Source organism: Purpureocillium lilacinum, assembly GCF_023168085.1.
Source record: "Purpureocillium lilacinum CBS 284.36 DNA, scaffold_2, whole genome shotgun sequence".
Classification (NCBI taxonomy): Eukaryota; Fungi; Ascomycota; class Sordariomycetes; order Hypocreales; family Ophiocordycipitaceae; genus Purpureocillium; species Purpureocillium lilacinum.
Genome location: NW_027072112.1, coordinates 325,034 through 340,570, shown reverse-complemented (window position 1 = coordinate 340,570; position 15,537 = coordinate 325,034). Strand labels below are relative to the sequence as shown.

Sequence of the window (15,537 nt, the reverse complement as noted above, 5' to 3'; positions counted from 1 at the left end):
CACCGCCGCCGGCATTTGAGAGCGTCGCCCCTCGTCCGACACCGCGACCACCCACAGTCCCGCCTGATGGTCCGGCCGGGGCGTTTCTAGTGCAACTTTTCGTGTTCAACGGCTCTCCGTTCAAGGATCATTGGGCATACTTTGTGCGGTCCAATGCCAGGCACACGCAGGGCGTTGTTTTGCATGCCACTGGCGACGTCAATAACGGGTTCCGGCTGGAGTTCAAAAGGATGCACGACCTCGATACAGCCGATGAGGTGCCGTCGGAGATCATACCCCTGCAGTGGGTAGATGCGCAGTATTTCGATGAAACGGCTATGCTCAACAATGGCAATCCAGTCATCGACGCCGTGCCTGTATGCCCATTCGAGGCCAGCGCATGCAAAGTCAAGGCGCCAGGAAAGTCTTTGAACTCGGCTGCTGAAATTGTAGGTGCATTCAATCACCCTCGCGTTCCTCTGTCCCATATGCAAAGTGCATGGAGCAGTCAGCTAATGGTCAGACATAGGCTGAGCCAAGGAAGAGGGTCGTCCAGAGAAACTGCCAGACTTGGATTGTCGAGTCTGCTGACCAACTGGCCGCGGATGGCATCTTCAGCCGTGAGGTTGCTGCGTTTCTGCACGCGAGCGAACAGTGATACTCAGCATAGATCAATGTTACATGGTACTCGCGCACCTCAGACCCTATGTCAGCCCTATAGACAAGAAACTGCAGATACCCGACACAGCAGGTGACCTGGGGCGTAGGCGTCAGCAAAGCTGCGAAGGTATGTACTACTGTGATCAACAATAAAGCCTAAATAATAGAGGCCTTGACTCTGCTCTCGGGGGCGCCTTCCTTGCGGCGAGGATGTTTTCCGGCGGCGGCGAACAGCTTCAAGAGCACTACATCAGTGAGCTTCGTGGGACATCACGTCCATCGCGAAAGGCCTCACTTTGGCAAGAGACGGTTAACAGTCGGGACTTCAAGAACAAATGGCTGCAGAGGCTTTCGCCATCGACCAGTATGCGAACGGCGGGTTATCCCGTGACCTTATTCTCGCCCATAACGAAGCAAAGCTGGCAGCTGCGCTCGCATCGCTACGTTCTCGCTCATCGCAAAGCTGCAAGCAAGTTTGCTTTACAACGGTCCATCATACCGTGGCTGCATGCATCACACCGGCTCAGCGCCACCATTGTGTTCAACACATTAGAACGCCTTCGACAGCCCAAAGTAGAACCACGGGTGGTAATACTTCTCATCATCCACCGTGTCCATAATCATCGGGACATACTTGGCATGCCACTCCTCTTGCAGAAGAGGATCGAATTGATAAGGAAGGGCTTGCACCAGTCGCGCTTTGCAGTTCTCCCAATATGAAGGATACCAACCAGCTTGGCCCCAATCGATGACAGCAGCCACCTTGGGATCGGGACCGGGTGTCAGCAAGATATTAGGAGGGCATATATCCGCATGGGTGAAGACGACGGGTACGTTCTCGTCGATCGCGATTCCGCATGCACCCTGGAATTGCTGGACCGCATCTTCGCCGAAAAATGGTCCCGCGAAGTTTGGTCGGTCGCTGAGGATAATGTCATTCAGAGGACGCTGGCCCAGGCTTCCTTTACGTGAAACAGATCCGAATCAGCAGGCGATACATTTCTTTGGAGTGGACGGGCCGGTGCGAGCACTCACCAACATACGGCTCGCCCCCTTCTTGCGGTAGAGTCCTCCATGCATTTACCATGGGCCGCAGTTTCTGGCACACAGCTTCTCGCTCACTTTCGCTCATGCTGCCCCATCTCGCTTGTAGAGTGTCGCCGCTGACGAGGGACATGTATATGAACGTTTGGCCTCCATCTTCGGCCCAGCCAAATACCTCCGGAATGGGCACTTGTCCTTGCAGCAGCTCGCGCATTCGAATCTGAGTTTCCATCTCGGCAACGGTCACGTCAGCTCCGTACTTGACGAATAGTCCGAGTGATGGCACGATCACAGGCGAGGGTCGGCCGAACGACTCGGCCCGCATGTCCCCAGACTCTGCGTTTAGCGCCCTGATTTCTGCTGGTGATGGCAGCTCTGACGCTGGTCGCTCCTTGAAGAAGCTGGAATCGGGGAAGGTCTTCATGCAGGTGGAATCTTGCGGGACGGGTGAGCCGACGCGAGGCGCCGCGGCCTCACTCGCCGCCATTGCAGAATTGCGACGCTTCACGAGAGCGCTACGGAATGCGTCCGCAAGACAGCGGCTCTCACTGAGGGTCGTTGGTTGAAGGAGTATGGCTGTGCTTCCGGGTTGAACGTGGGATTGCTGCTGAGGTGGGGTAACCCGCATCCCACTCCAGTGGGTTGATGGTCGAAACATGGATCTGAAGGCAATGTTCAACAACGATATCATGGGGTTGATATCGTCCCCGCCTACCGCGTTGAACTCAGTGCATACAAACTTAAGGCTTCTAAGAAATCCTTGAATCCAGGAGATAGCTGGAATGATGAAGTCAAGGTCTAATTTTTGGATCTAGTTTAGACTTAGTCTATCTCTAGGGCAAGCAACTCTCCAACAATGAGAACGCACGCAGCTTGGCTCCCACATTGATCTATCATGCATGCATCCCGCCCCGAATTCGGATCGCCCGCGTCCAAGTTTGTGACCCTGTCTACGTCGCGCCGGCAGGTTACCATGCGCCGTCACACGGCTTCAGCCGCCACCTGTGACCATGTCGGAACGTCGCGCGAGACAACCAGCGCACATGCCGGCCACGCGGCACGGCTTGAGGCACGGCCCTTTTGCCCGTCAACATGTCAGAGCCATTGGTGGATTCTTTCGTCACGAGTCTTCCGCGGCCTTGGGCCCGGATTGCAACTCAAGTGTGACCTTGTGTCGTCAGCGAGCGCGGCGGTGCGTCGGGCATTGGGGCCAACTTACGGGTCCGTCGTTTACCAGCGCGACTTCCATCATGGCCTGGAACTTGCCGTCCTTGACGCGGTCTTCCACGTAGTCGTCTTTGACCTTTTGCACAAAGTAATGATACAAGCGGCTGGCCTCTTCCGGGTTCATGGCACCGTGAAAGTCTGGCTTTGTGCCCTTTTTCGTTCGGGCCAACAAGGTGAACTGAGACACTGTCGGAGCGGAGACAAAAGTGATCAGTCACGCTGCACACGGAACACGAAAAGGTTTTCGCAAAGGGGATCCGATGCGGGAAAGCAGGACATACCGCACAGAACCTCGCCGCCGATGTCTGTGACGCTCTTCTTCCACTGGTAGCCATGAGTTGGTAAGCAGTCGAGCTCATAGATGATGTCGTAAGGGACCACGTACGCGCCCACCCGACTCGTCATCCCACAGCTTCATCTTGAGGACTTTGGAAGCGATCGTGTTGACCTCCTTCTCTGTGTCACCAGGTGCGACAGCAGCGAAGACGAGGACCCCCTTTCCGATGGACGAGACGACCTCCTTGTCGACCGTCACCGACGCTGACAGCACGCGCTGAATGATGGCTTCAGCCGTCAGTATCAATTTAGTCCTTGGCAGGTCGAGGGACCACACCTTTCATTTTTCAAGCCTTTTCCCTCCTTTACTGCTTGGCCTCAATGACACATAGGAGAACAGTGAGGCCGCAGAGCACAGTAAGCGGCACAAACAAGACTCGGCACGGCTAGAAGCTAGCGGCTCTGGGATTGGCGTCGATGGAATGTTGGAAAGGCTCAGTCCTATTTCGTTAAGCGAATGCGCGCCGTTTGGCCGGAGGCGATGAGTTGGTACGTGGTCGTTAAAGCCCGTTATCGAAGGCCGGACCCGGCGCCAATTGGCGACGCCCCGGTGGCGGCTGCGGACGCGATGTCATGTGAGAGACGTGTACGTATTTGACTATCGAATGGGGGCCCGCAAAGGTGCCTTTAGATAGTGCAGCTGTTACCCAGCACCTTGCAGCTGGCATTTTAGAGGCATGGAAATAAAAAAGCTGGCTTAATAGTAAACGAGTGCAAGAGCAAAACTCATGATCAAAATTACACTGCAATTTCGGCTCATTCAGCTGCTGAACAGGCGCAGGCATCTGTTGCCGGCTAACTGGCCGAGCTCAAAATACCTGCCACGTGCTAGCCAGCCGCGAGCTAGTGACTTTTCACTACCATCGACTTCCATCACCAACGTTGATCCTGCAACAACCCTCCTGGCCTCCCGCCTCACGACACGCCCATCCGCGCCCGACCCTCGAATTGACGAGGGCTCTACCTCCAACCGAAGTGCGGCAGCATCGAGCGCCCGACCATTCAGCGCGACGCGCGTGCGCACGCCTCACGGCCTCGCCGACCCTCGCTCGAGCTCCTGCCCCTGCAGCCGGATTGAAGGGACAGCGAGTCGTCACGACATTCACAGAATCGCACGCCCGACGAGTCGCGCATTCTCTCCCCGATACACACCACCTCCGACGCGTAGCAGACGAGAGGCCCTCGCCCTCTCGTACCCCCAACCCTCACAATGGCGGCAAGAAAACTGCAACAAGAAGTAGACAAGTGCTTCAAGAAGGTGGCCGAGGGCGTCGCCGAGTTTGAAGCCATCTACGAGAAGATTGAGCAGTCGAACAACCCCGCACAGAAGGAGAAGCTCGAGGACAACCTGAAGCGCGAGATCAAGAAGCTGCAACGGTTGCGCGACCAGATCAAGACATGGGCTGCCAGCAATGACATCAAGGACAAGGCTCCCTTGCTGGACCACCGGAAGCTGATAGAAACGGTCAGCCATCCCCCCAAAATGATGCCGAATGGTGCGCTTCTAACACAGGCACAGCAAATGGAGAAGTTCAAGGCCGTGGAAAAGGCCATGAAGACCAAGGCCTACTCCAAAGAAGGCTTATCAGCGGCGGCCAAGCTTGACCCCAAGGAGCAGGCCAAGGTGGAGGCAGGCGAGTTCCTCAGCAACATGGTTGACGAGCTGGAGCAGCAGATCGAAGCCCTGGAAGCCGAGAGCGAGACGATACAAGCGACCATGAAGAAGGGCAAGAACCAAGGGGCCAAAGCCGACCGAATGGCCGAGATCGATCGGATAATCGAGCAGCACAAGTGGCATCAGGGGAAGCTGGAGCTTATCCGGCGGTCGCTCGAAAACGGAGGCGTCGACACGGATCAGGTCAACGACCTCGAGGAGAGCATCCGCTACTACGTCACGGACGGCATGAACGAGGACTACATGGAGGACGAGGCCATGTACGACGACTTGGCCCTGGACGAGGACGAGGGCGCGTTCGGCATGGCCCAGGACAACGAGAAGAGCTCGTCGCAAGACACGCAATCGGTACAGGAGGAGGCTCCGGCGCCCGAACCCGAACAACCACCAGCAGCGGCAGCGACGACGGCAGCAGCACCGAAACCCACGTCACGGAAAGCGCAGAAGGATCCCGAGGTCGCCAGCGGCAGGAAAGGTTCCGTCCAGTCCAAATCGCCACTGCCCGCATTGGCCACGTTACACACCCCGCTGTTGTCGGCCATCAGCAATGGGAGCACAAGCGGGCCGGCCATGAAGCCTGCGTCGCTGCCGACGCGACCAGCCGGCGAGGGCCTCAAGTACGCATCGGCAGCGGCGGCGGCGGCAGCGAGCGACAAGAATGTGGGCATCGCCCCGTTACCTCCGCCACCAGGTTCAGCACCCGTAAGCATATCACCGCTGCCGTCGCAAGCCAAGACGAGCGCAACGAGCTCCCCCGCGAGCACCTCGGTCCAGCCCGTACCGCCACAACAACCCGAGCCCAAGCAGGCCCCCATGGCCGGCCCTCCTCCTGCGGAGGCAGAGCCGACGAGCTCGCGCGCGTCAAGAAAGGCCAAGGCCGCCGGCAAGCAGCCCGCAGGCACCGAGCGGTCAGGGACGCCGACTGGTAAGTTGACCCCAACCCGTTTGCGGTCCCCCAGTCTACTCAGCTCACACCATCCTCCAGCGTCTCAAACGAACGGCGCCACGAACGGCGTCAAGAGGACCCCGGAGAGTTCCGAGGAAGAGTGCATCTACCATTTGCCAGCTGCACTCCAGGATCTGGTCGACTCTTACGAGGCGACTCGAGGGCGGCCGGTCGTCCCCTCTTCCGCGGCCGCCATACGGCTCATGTCGGCTAGCCAGATGACCAGCCCTGACAACATCGACGCGGAGGTCCCGCGGACTTACCGGCCAGACGTGCCTGTGCCGCCGACAGGCTCAGGATTCCCCAGGGAGCCGTTGCCCATCTTCGACGACCCGCGGCTCTACTCCCGCATCGACCCCGACACGCTGTTCTACGTCTTCTACTACAAGCAAGGAACGGCACAGCAGTACCTGGCCGCCAAGGCGCTCAAGGACCAAAGCTGGCGGTTCCACAAGCAATATCAGACATGGTTCCAGCGTCACGAGGAGCCCAAGAACATCACCGAGGAGTTTGAGCAGGGCACCTACCGGTTCTTTGACTATGAGAGCACATGGTACGTTCAGCTCTCCGGGCGGACCTGTGACCGCATGCTAACTTTGCCCAGGATGAACCGACGGAAGGCAGACTTCAAGTTTGCGTACAAATTCCTCGAGGACGACATTTGAATAGTGCGCGATGCAGCTGGTACCACGCGGGGACGCAACACGCCATGTTATCCCCCAGGAGGCGTACCGGATTCCCCTGTTTTTGAGTCCAATCTTGCCTTGCCATGCTACGGTGTTTAGAGACGGCGGCCGCTTAGGCGGCCCCAGTCCGGGTTTCGGGATACGGTAGTGTTCGAGTAAATTGACGTCATCCTTTCAGCAAGGGGTGTTTGCTGGGCGTTGCACATGAACATGGTTGTGTGCGTTTCCTTGTGAGATGTTTGCTTGCTGACCATGCGATGCCCTTGGTGTATTAACCTTCTAGGCAATCAACGGCTCTGCAGGATGATTATATATTCTCCGACGGTTACGTCCTTCCGGACAATTGCCCACCATGTTCTCGCAGACCAATAACCCGAATCCCTCCATGTCTTTCTCAACGCTAACTCGCGACGCCTCCCCGCGTCCGCCGCCGGCCCCGCCTTCAACGCCGGTCACCCCGACTATGCCACGACTGAGCCCGCGATGTCCCCCAGCGCCCCTCAGGAGGAAACGCAACAGGCTGTCGTACGGCAGCAGACGGCACGCCAAGAAACGGAGGTTGGCTAATGGGGACCCTGTGCACGATACGGCCCCCGAATGCCCGGCGGAGCATCAGGACGCCGGAGATGTGAGCATGGAAGATGCGTGGGACTGGGAGTCTGCCTCTGGACCGGAGGAGGAGATGAGCCCCGGACACTCCCCAACGCCTGTGAAGAGAAAATGCGACAGCATGTCGTGCGGCGGCAGACAGCGCTGCAAGAAGCGGAAGTTGGCGAGTCAGGACCCCATACGCGATGCACGCAGGTCGACTCCCGAATGCCCGGCGCAGCCTGGTGATACTGGAGACGTGCTCGTGGCAGATACTTCGGACTGGGAGTCTGCCTCTACGGAAGAGCAGAAGAGGACGATTGGCGACAGACTCGCCGCCTTCATGGACTCCATATCACTGCGATCGTGCCTCACTCCGATGGACACGGCGGAGGACTATGACGCAGCAGCATCCCCGTCGCAACACGCCCAACAGCGCCATCGCCAGAAACAGCGCCACCGCCAGAACGCTCACATCTCCTCCTTCTTGAGGAGAAGAGCATCGCGCAGGCACTCTTCCGATGCATCGCTCGACAGGGTCTGGCGCTGGCTTGCCGACCAGGCAATGGAGGCGACGACAGCAACTCAACGGACCCCATCCCCGTTTTAGACAACGTCACGCAACGAGTGTTGCCCCCGGCGGCGGCGGAGTGCGGCGGTCGTGACGCGTACCATCTCCGGGACAGGGACGCGGTGACGCCGGCCGCGGCGGCATTACACATGGGACGGGGACGCCGCAGACCGGTGAGGGTGAGTTCGGGGCATCCAGCGCGGCGTGCTGTCTCTCTTCGTCGTTGCCTGCGGTGGGTAAGGTTGCGTGCCCCCTACCCTTACTTCCCTATGCGCTGAGGTAAGTCTTTGGCAAGAATGAGCAGGTTCAAGAGGGCTCCTCTCGGGGAGTTGCTCGGCGTGCGGTTTGTCAGCTCTTTCGTGTTTTTTTTTTTTTGTTTTGCTTGGCGTATACCACGAAAGGTGTGTTCTGGTGTCTCCTGCTGCCTACCCCCTTATTGCGCGGGTCGTGCGCCGCAACGACGACGACGACGATGATGGCGATGACGAGGTTGTGCGCGGCAGCGGGTCGAGGCAGCAATTTTTTTATTGTGTATTTTTGGACAATGACGAAAAGACCAATATGTTGAGCCGAAGAGGACCACTGTTTTATTGTGTCCATGTTTTTTTGTTTGCATTATTCTCGTTTGCGAACAGAAACGCTCGCTTACCGGGAGAGGCACGGAGTGGGAACCAGGCCCGCGGGCCATCAAGTGCGCCGCCGTACTGTCGCCGCCGCCGCCGCCGCCGTGCCGTGCGAGTGCGAGTGTGTGTAGCGGTCCATTGCTGTTTGGGCAGTTTCTATTGTAAGCCCTTCGCACAATGCAATTGTCACCGAGGAGGGAGAAGGGACCTGTTTTTAGCTGGGCCTCGCTCGCCGCAAGCCTCTGTGCAGCAACACTCTCTCTACGCACTCTCACCTTCATCCTCTGCAAAGAAAGAAAGCCCAAGCTTCATCCTCACCACTTGCCGCGCGACGCCTCACCGAAAGACTCCCGGACGCGAGACGACCGGCCTTGCACCTAAATATGGAAGAACTCCCGACGTGGCTCCGGTATGTTTCAAGTGTGGCTTCGTCATCCTTCAGTGGCGGGTTCGGACGGGAGGGTTTCGGGTCGGTGGAGGCGCGCGTGCGGTCTGGTCTGGTCTGGTCTGGCTGACGTGCCACGGACAGGGCTTTCAAATACATACGGGATGAACCGAGCCTCTCTCCGATTTGGCGGCAGGACCGTTACGAAGACGACGCCGTTTCAGAGACGTTTCTTGGCGTGAGCACGGCCGTCGAGCAGGCGGGTACTGCCTCGACGACGACGACGCCGGAGCACGGCAGCCAGGCCCAGTACGACACTGCGCTTCAGCACAACGACACATGCACAAAGGCCCAGCTGGAACACGGAGCGGCCTGGGGCAGCGAGGAGGCCGGAGGTTTCTACGTCGACCTGGGCCCAAAATATCGGGCCAAACAAGCCCTCAGCGAAGACGGACGCGCCGAAGCAAGCCCTGCCGCACGCCCCAACCCCACACGAACGGCCAACGTCTTTGTCAAGCTGCCGGAGGATTACGCAGAAGAGGAGGCCCAGGAACGGGCCCGGAAACATCAACAGGCGCAGAAACAGCTGCCGGCGCACAGACCGGCACAGGAGCAGGAGCAGCAGCAGGAGCAGGAGCATCATGAGTACCAGTACCAGCACCAGCACCAGCACCAGAACCAGAACCAGCACCACCACCACCACCACCTCCAGTACCAGCAGACCCTGTTCACTGGCGACCCGATGGACTGGGACCCAATAGTGGAAGGGGCCACGACCCCCGACGAGGCTAGGGAGTGGCCGGGACCTGACGAGGACCACTATGCGGTCGATGCTTGCGGGCGCTGTGCGTCGTGGGTTGAGGTGACGGGCCAGCTGGCGGCCCGGATGCAGGAACAAGATGTCTCGTCAAGGGCCCAGTGGGAAAGAATTTGGCAATTGGAACGGCTGGTCTGGGAGCAGAATTCTCAGTTGCAGGAGCAACGGGCGGCGTTGGCGGCGGCCTGCCAGTGGATAGAGTGGCAGCAGTGGATGTTTGGGATCAATACAGGACCGTGACAAACTGCTTGTGAAGACGCCGTGGATGACTCGACGGCAAGGCTCACCCTCTCGAAACTTTTGTGAACGGTCGTAATAACGACGTGACTTTCCCGCCAGCCTCGGACCTCGCCAAGTTTTCCGGCCGTCTTGCAGCAAACGACGTGCCAGCTCGCGGCCCAGATCCATGCCTTTCCAACTTTACGCGTCATCCAGGCATAGCCGTCGAGTGGTCCAGGCGAGGTTTCTAGAGAGAGGGACAAAAAATCCTCGAGTCAGCAAGCTCACGCGTTCGCTGCAAAGGCCGTGTCACCCATGGAAAACTGAGAAATGCAGAGTCGTGTCTGTGGTGGTTGCGGCAAGGAGGCGCGTTTCTTTGATGGCGGTGGCTTGGGACGGATGGGAACTGTAAAGTTGGGATGTTTCTCTGTGGCTTCTGGAATCCGGACGGGGCGTTTTTTCTGGCGGTGGTTGCACGTGAAGTCTGTGAATAACGGCAGGTGCTCCCTGGCACCTTCCTCAACACCAAAAGCACCACTTGACAAGAGGCGCCTGACCAGGAAACAGCCGGTAGTTCAATTCCTCAGGCATCTACATTTTACAAAAGTGTGCAGCTTCGCGCCGAGCAAACCTCAGTTGAGAACGCACACGCCAACTGCGACGTCGTTGCACAGCCATCGTTTACGTGCATGGCCCCATCGCGCTCTCTCGCCTCACTCCCCGCGACCGAACCCTCTCCAGCGGTTGGACCAAGCCAAGAGCGCTCGAGCTCGCCAGCATGTGATCCCTACACCATCAAGGTCGACAAGTTGGAATGGCAGCGTTTTCCGCGGCGACAGCAAGGGAGAGGCGAAGACACTGGTCGACCGTAAGCTTCAGCGGGCAGGCAAACGCCAAACCGCTCCGACGCCTTGCATGGCAGCACAACACAAGCGCTGGTCAGGCGTTCCGTGAGGCTCACCAAAGGCACCCGTCTGGCGCGCACATCAATTGCCGTCTTCGCCTGGCACCGAAAGCGACCTGCGGCTGAACAGACACCGGCCGTCGTGGCACGCTCCTGGCCCGGGTAAGCGAGAGCTTAATGCTGGAACAGCATCTGGCGCCGCCAATGGGGCCGTCCCCCACCGGTCCAGGATGCCAGGGTCCGTGGCTGTGGCGGAGGCGTCGACGTCCATCTCATTAGGCAGCGGGTTCTGTTCCCTGCCATGGCTGCACCGTCCAGCCACCGCTGGGGGCATCACCTGCATCGATCGATCCACTAATGATGGCGCAGGAGGCCATGACGGCGCAAGGGTCCTTCGACGATGTTTCCGTCGTCCAAAACATTGCACTGTTGCACTGCCGCGGTCCATCATGAGCGCTGAGCAGGCGACGTCGTCGCCCGTACCCGAAGTCCGGGCCGGCGCCGCTTCGGCCGCTGCCGCCAACGACAACGACCCGCTCACATGGACAAAGACGGACGAATCGAGGCGGCGCAGAGAGTCATGCCCGAACGGCCTGAAGACGCGGAACACTGGCACCTGCAATCGCGAGTCGGAAGCTCCCAGCCGGATACCCATCGCGTCCAAGGCGCCAGGTAAATATAGCAAAACAGACGTGCTCGGTGTCAGATGCGAAGACGCGTCGTGCTCCAATCTCGAAACGGATACCGACTGTGCAACTGCACGCTCTCTCCAGCGAGCCCCCCCCTCTGATGACCCGGCTGCGCGGCCAATGGTGGCCGGTTCATCTGGTGGCTTCACAGGCGGCGTCCTCGCACCCTCCCCCCGTCAACTCGGCCAACTCGAGGGGTGGTGCTCGTCAGCCCCGGCGCCAGAGAAAGCGCAAGCCACCGTGTCCGATTTCCGTGGCTCGCAACTCTGTCCCGGTCATGGTGGGTCACGCTCACGGGCCCTTGAGCCGCATCCGCATCGCTCGCATCCCCTCTTATCATCCCAATCATGGAGCGTATGAGACAATGATGCAACACCTCTGGCCCGCGCGGGCTGCAAGCCTCATTTTCGATGCGCCGGAGGGGTCCCTGCCCGTCTGCCACAAACACACGTCCCCTATGCCACGACCGACGACGGCATCAGCAGCCACCGCGGCCCCTGAGCAGCGCGCATTGGCTCGTTTTGTGGCAGCCTGGATCCAAGCCGTCGTCGCCTCTCGTGCCTCTCCCCGGCGGCGTCGCCCACACCACTGCCCCGACCGCGAAGGTGCGGCAAGCTGGTCGACGGGCCATACCGGAATTTGGGGCTTCAGATGACCCCCCCAAGAGGATCGTCCCCCTCTCTGCCACCCCCATCCCTGCTCGGTACATCCCCACCCTCCAGTCACACAAGCTCCCATTGTTGGTCAATCATGGGTGCGCCCATGTCGATGTCATCCGGGGGGTCTTGCCTCCACCCTCCAGGCTAGCCGACCTTCTAGAAGCCTGCCCCATTCCTTCGGTCCAGCCCAGCTCAGCCATACCCGTACATAAACCGCACTGCACGGCCCTTGTCTCGCCGACACACACACGTGGGGTTATGACAACTCCTGCTTCACCTATTTCCCTCTGACCCGCCTCACTTGTTCGAGCTGCGGCGTGTCCCCATCGCTGCGCCCTTTGCCCCCGTCACGAGACCCCGTCCTGATCCTGAAGAGCATATATACCCTCGGGAAGGTTGACTGGCCTCGCCGCAACCTTTTACGAGTGTCTTGTTTGAACCACTGTGCCCTTGCTCACTGCTCGTGCTTTACACCCGCCTAGAAGCTCAAAGGCAGAGCTTCTTGTCTTCATACCTCAAACAACATCGGCCCTACTCAACACCCATCTCATCCTGTCAGGGCCGGATTACAGAACGGCCGTGCCCGGGCTGAGCTACCCAACGTTGAAGAGAAGCCCGACGGCGTGATTGTCGGGACGAAAACCTGACGGCGTGGTACTTGGGCCACCCTCAGGTACCGTATAAAGATCATGGAATTCGCGTTCGCGCCGCACTCCTTCAACAACGTCATGCCGAACCCCCATGGGATGTACGACGGTTCCTACTCTTCCCAGTACTCTCACCTCTCCGAGCCACTGGCCAGATACGGGAGCTCCGAAGGCAGCTACGAGTCCCTTTCATCCTCCTCCGCAGTAGCCTCGCCGATGATGGGGAGCGAGTACTACCCCTACCACGCATCCTCACCTGCGGGTGCCTCTCCCAACACCCAGTACACACAGCCCAGTCCACCATCCACCGTGGCCTACTATGGGAGCCCGGAGCCAGATATGGAACTGGATCACGCGTCCCCGCGGGGGTCGATGGACGATCGCAGGGGCAAGTCGTAAGTAGACACTCACCGGTGTACCTGCTCGGCACAGCTGCTAACTACTTTGGAAAGATCACAGTCCGGGCGAGACTATCCCGTGTGCTGCCTGCACCCTGGATGCACAGCCAAGCCCTTCAAGCGCCGGGCGGACCTTGACAGACATTACAAGCATCGTCACGCACCGGACTCGCAGAAGGAGTCGTTCAACTGCGACTACCCACGGTGCGCCCGCCGCCTGGATCCGTTCCGAAGACTGGACCATTTCCGCGACCACCTCCGAGAGTTCCACAAGGAGGACATTGAGAAGCGAGGCGGCTCCATCAACGAGGAGTGGCTCGAGGACCGCCACGTATCGTCGAGCTGGTGGCGGTGCTCCAAATGCCTCAAGAGGGTCTACATCGAACGCAACGGCTACGAATGCCCGAGCTGCAAGACGACCTGCCAGGCAAAGCGGAAGGAGGCTCGCCGCCGCGAGTGAAGAGCGGCCACCACAGCACCAGATGTCGCGGTAATGTCGCGATCACAATCGCTCACGAATGACTTGCGCACATGATAGAGGTCACATCCGGCGGACTCCGGATATGCCATAATGCAGCGTTCCTACTTTTTGTTTGGCGTTACTGGCGTGCAGCGCTGCTACTTGGCTGGCGGCGCAGGCTTATGGTTAGACTTGGAGTGGATTGCGACGTCACCCTGGAGAGGCGACAACGGGTTGGGGGCCAAGAGCTGGTAGGCCCTGTGAGGCTGAGACCTCGATGCGGCTGTGTGCTGTCCGCCTTTGACTGGACAGCGTGACTAGGCAGCCTTTGTACGGAGTACATTGTACGTTAATCGTTCTGCGCTCAAGATATCCCAATTGCTTGTTCGCGTCCAATACATGTCGTTCCCTGCGCAGATCAGGACCTGGCCTGTGACTGTTTCCCTCGTGTGTCTACATCAGCCCTGTCTCTGCAGGTTCCGTGCGATCCGCTCGCACCTTGGCGACTTTCCCTGCAGCTGGGGGCAAGCCGTGATGCGTGCAGAGGGGGGTTTGCTGCCCATCTCCCCTGCCAAAGCCTCGGCGCCTTTCCCGTTTGGTGAAGAACGGTCAAGCGTGGTTTTTCTGCTCGCTGCGGGCTCGGCTGGGGGTCGACAGGGATGTGTTCGCCTCGTCCAGCCAGCCAGTGAGGGTGTGGTGGACGATGTGTGCGAGCGATAGCAGTATGGTGTGTCTGTCTTGTCTGTCCGTCATGCCGCGTCTTGTCTTGGCCGGTTCCGCTCCAGCAAGGAAGCAAGCAAGCAGCGGCGTCGGCCCCCTCCTCCATCCTCCCATCCATCCATCCATCGAACATGCATCCATCAGGGCATGCGCCCATCCACCCATTGCCCATCACCACCCCGGTCCGTCGGGTCTCGTGGAATTCTTCTAGAAGGAGTGGCGGTGTACTCGAGCGAACCAGCGGCACGGACTGGGGAGGCTAGTGTGCGGGGGCTCCACCACCCAGAGCCAGGGGGGGATGGCAGGATGGCTGGATGGGAGGGGGACGGAACGTTTGGAAGCTTTCGTGGAAGCAGTGCTTGCCTGCAGAGAGTGGATGGGGGATGGGGGATGGGGGATGGGGTGGCGGTGCTGCGAGTGGTGTGGGGAAGGAATGGGGAGAGAGGCAAGCAAGCAAGACAAGGGAGGAGAGAGGAGGAGGGATCGCTCCGATGGGCATGCAGACTGTCTGCTGGGCGACCAAGCTTCTTGGGCAATTGGGTTAGTTGGTTTCAATGTCGGGGGCAGCAGCGTGGACGGGCGACGGGCTTTGCTCTGCGGAGGAGCTTATCGCGCGGACGATGACGATGATGATGGGGCTTTCTGGGTCGGCGGTTCTCGGCAGGCATAGACACGGGGACAGGGGACAAGGGGACATGGAGCGGCTTGGAGAGCCAAGATGCAGGCACGCAGGCACGCAATGGAGACGGCGCTCCATCATCCATTCATGGGGCGACGCCCGTCCGTCCGCCGTCCGTCCATATCGCGCCAAATCGCCGGAGCGCATGATGGGCCCGTTGAGTCTTGACGCCCCGGCTGTTAAGGTAAGTATTGACGTCTGCTAGTAAGTCGCTCGCCTCGGCACCGAAAGCGCAACCGCAACGGGCAGCGGTAACGGCATCGGGCAGCGCATCCCGCATCCCGCATCCCTGGAACCCTGGAAGCCCCCCCGTTCCTCGCGTCGATGGGGCGCGCGCGCGCCGTGCGCGATTTTGGGCAACAGCTTGGAACCACCGGGGTCGCGCGCCGGGTCCTGCTGGTGCTGGTGCTGTTGTCGCGGGCGGCGCATGAAGCATCTCCGGGGAGCTTGCCAGCCCATCGCATCGCAACGCGCCGGCGTCCCTGCTCTTTCCATGCCTCCAACTAACTAACTAATTAAGTGCACTACTACCAGGCCCGGGCGCGGCGCTGGCGACATTATTCCCGCGCCGCCGCCGGTTTTCCCCACAGTCTACAGCGATGGAGAACCTAACAGCGCGGCCGAG

The 15,537-nt window shown here is 59.6% G+C and overlaps 6 protein-coding genes across 6 annotated transcripts; 4 read left to right on the top strand and 2 right to left on the bottom strand.

Moving 5' to 3' along the window:
- Positions 1-1,188: 1,188 nt before the first annotated feature.
- Positions 1,189-2,170, bottom strand: PLICBS_001915 (uncharacterized protein; the record flags this gene model as incomplete). The annotated part of the gene is made up of 2 exons (XM_018321520.1): positions 1,189-1,601; positions 1,675-2,170. The coding sequence occupies 2 exons, from the start codon at positions 2,168-2,170 to the stop codon at positions 1,189-1,191; spliced, it is 909 nt and encodes a 302-aa protein (XP_018178999.1).
- Positions 2,171-2,803: 633 nt separating this feature from the next.
- On the bottom strand, positions 2,804-3,530 carry PLICBS_001914 (D-tyrosyl-tRNA(Tyr) deacylase; the record flags this gene model as incomplete). The annotated part of the gene is made up of 5 exons (XM_065599930.1): positions 2,804-2,851; positions 2,903-3,096; positions 3,192-3,234; positions 3,296-3,474; positions 3,524-3,530. The coding sequence occupies 5 exons, from the start codon at positions 3,528-3,530 to the stop codon at positions 2,804-2,806; spliced, it is 471 nt and encodes a 156-aa protein (XP_065456002.1).
- A 926-nt stretch (positions 3,531-4,456) lies between these two features.
- On the top strand, positions 4,457-6,532 carry PLICBS_001913 (general negative regulator of transcription subunit 5; the record flags this gene model as incomplete). The annotated part of the gene is made up of 3 exons (XM_065599929.1): positions 4,457-5,846; positions 5,907-6,420; positions 6,472-6,532. The coding sequence occupies 3 exons, from the start codon at positions 4,457-4,459 to the stop codon at positions 6,530-6,532; spliced, it is 1,965 nt and encodes a 654-aa protein (XP_065456001.1).
- Positions 6,533-6,905: 373 nt separating this feature from the next.
- PLICBS_001912 (uncharacterized protein) lies at positions 6,906-7,751 on the top strand (the record flags this gene model as incomplete). The annotated part of the gene is made up of 1 exon (XM_018321518.1): positions 6,906-7,751. One exon carries the CDS (start codon positions 6,906-6,908, stop codon positions 7,749-7,751), a length of 846 nt encoding a protein of 281 aa, XP_018178997.1.
- Positions 7,752-8,718: 967 nt separating this feature from the next.
- Positions 8,719-9,777, top strand: PLICBS_001911 (uncharacterized protein; the record flags this gene model as incomplete). The annotated part of the gene is made up of 2 exons (XM_065599928.1): positions 8,719-8,744; positions 8,865-9,777. The coding sequence occupies 2 exons, from the start codon at positions 8,719-8,721 to the stop codon at positions 9,775-9,777; spliced, it is 939 nt and encodes a 312-aa protein (XP_065456000.1).
- A 2,920-nt stretch (positions 9,778-12,697) lies between these two features.
- On the top strand, positions 12,698-13,513 carry PLICBS_001910 (uncharacterized protein; the record flags this gene model as incomplete). Its single annotated transcript, XM_018321516.1, has 2 exons — positions 12,698-13,050; positions 13,108-13,513. The coding sequence occupies 2 exons, from the start codon at positions 12,698-12,700 to the stop codon at positions 13,511-13,513; spliced, it is 759 nt and encodes a 252-aa protein (XP_018178995.1).
- Between the last annotated feature and the right edge of the window lie 2,024 nt (positions 13,514-15,537).